At 42.9% G+C, this 3,715-nt stretch overlaps 1 protein-coding gene across 1 annotated transcript; it reads left to right on the top strand.

The window, feature by feature from the left end:
* The first annotated feature begins 834 nt into the window (after positions 1-834).
* On the top strand, positions 835-3,129 carry TUBA1A (tubulin alpha 1a). The gene is made up of 3 exons (XM_060252859.1): positions 835-1,080; positions 1,439-1,587; positions 1,927-3,129. Exons 1-3 carry the CDS (start codon positions 960-962, stop codon positions 2,905-2,907), a joined length of 1,251 nt encoding a protein of 416 aa, XP_060108842.1. The 5' UTR covers positions 835-959; the 3' UTR covers positions 2,908-3,129.
* The last annotated feature ends 586 nt before the right edge of the window (positions 3,130-3,715 follow it).

Here is a 3,715-nt window from a genome sequence, read left to right as displayed (position 1 = left end):
AAAACTGCACATACATGCTTTCTTGGCGTGTGACAGCAGTTTTGTCTCCTGTTCCAGCCTCTCCTCCCCCACCCTTTTGATTCATTTCATTCCCCAAGCTTGTTCTCAGTTGAGGTCAGAGGAAGGAAAATTGGCAAAACAGCATTATGAGATCATGCTGGAAATAAACTCAGCTGTGTTAATCCATTGCAGAACGCAGACACTGCCAGCCTGTGTAGGCGTAAACAGAGAAATAATGGTTAGAATTCTACTCCCTAACTGCACTGAGCATCCCCGGTGTTCCTGGACTGGGCGTGGCATTCTCTGCAGGTCTCTCTCTAAACATGTTGCTTAGAGAACAGAACGCACATTAAAAAACAAGGGGTGCCTGGAGCAAGAAAGGAAAATACTTACCTTGACATAGAAAATCAAAGTTTTGTATGGTGGCATTGCTTTGGAGAATATGTTGCAGAAAAGGTATCTTGACAGGGAAATCCTTGAATGCATCCTTCATAGTACTGAAGGCACAATGGGTTGGGTGTGGCACTCTAGTTAGTACTCCTTGTAAAACAAGATGCTATTCAATCATTTTGCTTTCTAGTTCCCATTTGAACAATGAGGACAAAAGTCCTATTACACTTTTTTTCTCATTTTAGTATGTTGAACTGGACTGCAGTTTATGGTGCCTGAATGCTTGTTTCTCTATCCAAATAAAAGGACTTCAGCAGAAATTACAAATGTAGTCTTCTGATGTACTTATTTAATCACAGATTGCAAGGATATTGAAGTAGCATTACATACAGCTGAACATCTTGACCTTTCTTATTAAAATTAAATTATAGGCCATGCTAATGCATCTGTGCTGTATTTTTTTCTAGCGTGAGTGTATCTCTATCCACGTGGGCCAGGCTGGTGTCCAGATTGGCAACGCCTGCTGGGAACTCTACTGTCTTGAACATGGCATCCAGCCTGATGGGCAGATGCCCAGTGACAAGACCATTGGGGGAGGAGACGATTCCTTCAACACATTCTTCAGTGAGACAGGTGCTGGCAAGCATGTCCCCAGGGCTGTCTTTGTGGACTTGGAGCCAACAGTGATTGGTGAGTGTCGATGTCATTTTGATGAGCAGGAACTTTTCCCAAAGAAATAAATATCACCAGACTTTTGAGCATTTTTGAACCATTTTCCAGCTTCAAATACTTTAAATATATACCCTAGAAAATCTTTACTTACACAAAAATAATTCTTATTTAATTTAGCTTTCTGCTTCTCATAAGCTTTTAAAGAAAATTTTAACACAAACACCAAGTATAATCTTTGTACTGTATACATATCAGTTGATGAGACCAAGGACAAAAGTACCTTTGTTTAACAAAGCCCAGAAGAAATAGCAGATATGTGATGAATTGACAAGTACAATAGCTCATTTTTCTTCCATCTTTTTTTCTCCCTGTACAGATGAAGTGCGCACAGGAACTTACCGCCAACTCTTCCACCCTGAACAGCTCATCACTGGCAAAGAAGATGCTGCCAACAACTATGCTCGAGGCCACTACACCATTGGCAAGGAGATCATTGACCTGGTTCTGGATAGGATACGCAAACTGGTAAAAATATTTCCTTAAAAGGAAAATCTGTGCAGGATTTTAGAAAAGCAACAGCCATTATATTGCTGCATTGTGCTAACCTGCCACGGAATTATAAATCTGCATTAGCAATTTATTAAAAACTGGGGGAGAATCAGAGATGCCCTTGGTATAATTCTGATATTAATTGTGCAAAATCCTACAATGGAACCATACACCAAGTATATAGACTCTGTATTGGATTTAGTACTGTATGATAGCTATCTGAAAATGGTATAGATTTGTCTCTTTTTCCTCTACCATACTACTTATAGTATTGTTAGTGGAATTATTTATATTAATACTAACTTATTCCAACAGGCTGATCAATGCACAGGTCTCCAAGGCTTCCTGGTCTTCCACAGCTTTGGTGGTGGCACTGGCTCTGGTTTTACTTCCTTGCTGATGGAGCGTCTATCTGTTGACTATGGCAAGAAGTCCAAGCTGGAGTTCTCCATCTACCCAGCTCCTCAGGTCTCCACTGCTGTCGTTGAGCCCTACAACTCCATCCTGACCACCCACACGACCTTGGAGCATTCTGACTGCGCCTTCATGGTAGACAATGAGGCCATCTATGACATCTGCCGCAGGAACCTTGACATTGAACGCCCAACCTACACCAATCTGAACAGGTTGATAGGTCAGATTGTGTCCTCCATCACAGCATCCTTGCGATTTGATGGTGCCCTGAATGTAGATCTGACAGAATTCCAGACCAATTTGGTGCCCTATCCTCGCATCCATTTCCCCCTGGCCACCTATGCCCCAGTCATCTCTGCTGAGAAAGCTTATCATGAACAGCTCTCTGTAGCAGAGATCACCAATGCTTGCTTTGAGCCAGCCAACCAGATGGTAAAATGTGACCCTCGGCATGGTAAATACATGGCCTGCTGCCTGTTGTACCGAGGTGATGTTGTTCCAAAAGATGTCAATGCTGCTATTGCCACCATCAAGACCAAGCGCACAATCCAGTTTGTAGACTGGTGTCCCACTGGTTTCAAGGTTGGTATCAACTACCAGCCCCCCACAGTGGTCCCTGGGGGTGACCTGGCCAAAGTTCAGCGTGCCGTCTGCATGCTGAGCAACACCACGGCCATTGCTGAGGCTTGGGCTCGCCTGGACCACAAGTTTGACCTGATGTATGCCAAGCGTGCCTTTGTCCATTGGTACGTAGGGGAGGGGATGGAGGAAGGAGAGTTCTCAGAAGCTCGGGAAGACATGGCTGCCCTAGAGAAGGATTATGAAGAAGTGGGTGTGGATTCTGTTGAAGGAGAGGGTGAAGAGGAAGGAGAGGAATACTAAAGTAAAATGTCACAACGGTGCTGCTCTTACAGGGAATTTCAAGCTATTTAACAATATTCAAATTCTGGTCTGATCGGTTAATTTATGTACCAGTGTAAATTCCGATACATTTGTTTGTCCTACAATAACTGATCTGTGCTTTAAAACAAACATTTTTATTACAGACCCAAACCGTCCAGTAATGTTATGGGTTTGTGAATAAAAGGCATTCCCTGTCCTAGAGGATTGTTGTCTTGTGGTTATTTAAAATATTAATTTTCCCCCCTGCTTATTCCACAGTTTTGATGTGGGCCTTAGTGCATAATATGGAATATGTACAGTTTTATTGCCAGGCCAAAATGGACATGATTATGGCATTGTTACTCTCAGGGCTCAGTCACCTAGAAAGTAGGAGTGTGGAGTGCAAAGGAGCACATCGGTGGAAGAGTAGCCAACTCTCATGCCATTGCTAACCCCACATTTCTCCTGTTCCCAGTCTTAAGGGTGGGAGAGGCAACAGATGGAGAGGAAGTAAGTGGCAAGCAACACCACTGCCTCTCCTTTCACTGTTTAAAGCTTACCTTCACCATCTTCTAAATGACTGAGGCATATTTAGGTTTAAGCCTTTCAGTCTGCTGTTTATGTTTTCTTGTCTGGATCTCAAAGGACAACTGACATGACCTATTACAAACACAGAATACCATGCTGATAACTTTTAAAGCTTTTACATTCAGTCAGCATGAATTCTAGGAATGGGAACAGCTGGCAAACCACTGAGATACTAGATGAATTCCAAAGTAGGGCGCACATATTTTTAGGAGGGCCAGTG

This window comes from Heteronotia binoei, chromosome 13 (assembly GCF_032191835.1).
Source record: "Heteronotia binoei isolate CCM8104 ecotype False Entrance Well chromosome 13, APGP_CSIRO_Hbin_v1, whole genome shotgun sequence".
NCBI classification, from domain to species: Eukaryota; Metazoa; Chordata; class Lepidosauria; order Squamata; family Gekkonidae; genus Heteronotia; species Heteronotia binoei.
This window is presented reverse-complemented; position numbering and strand designations above follow the sequence as displayed.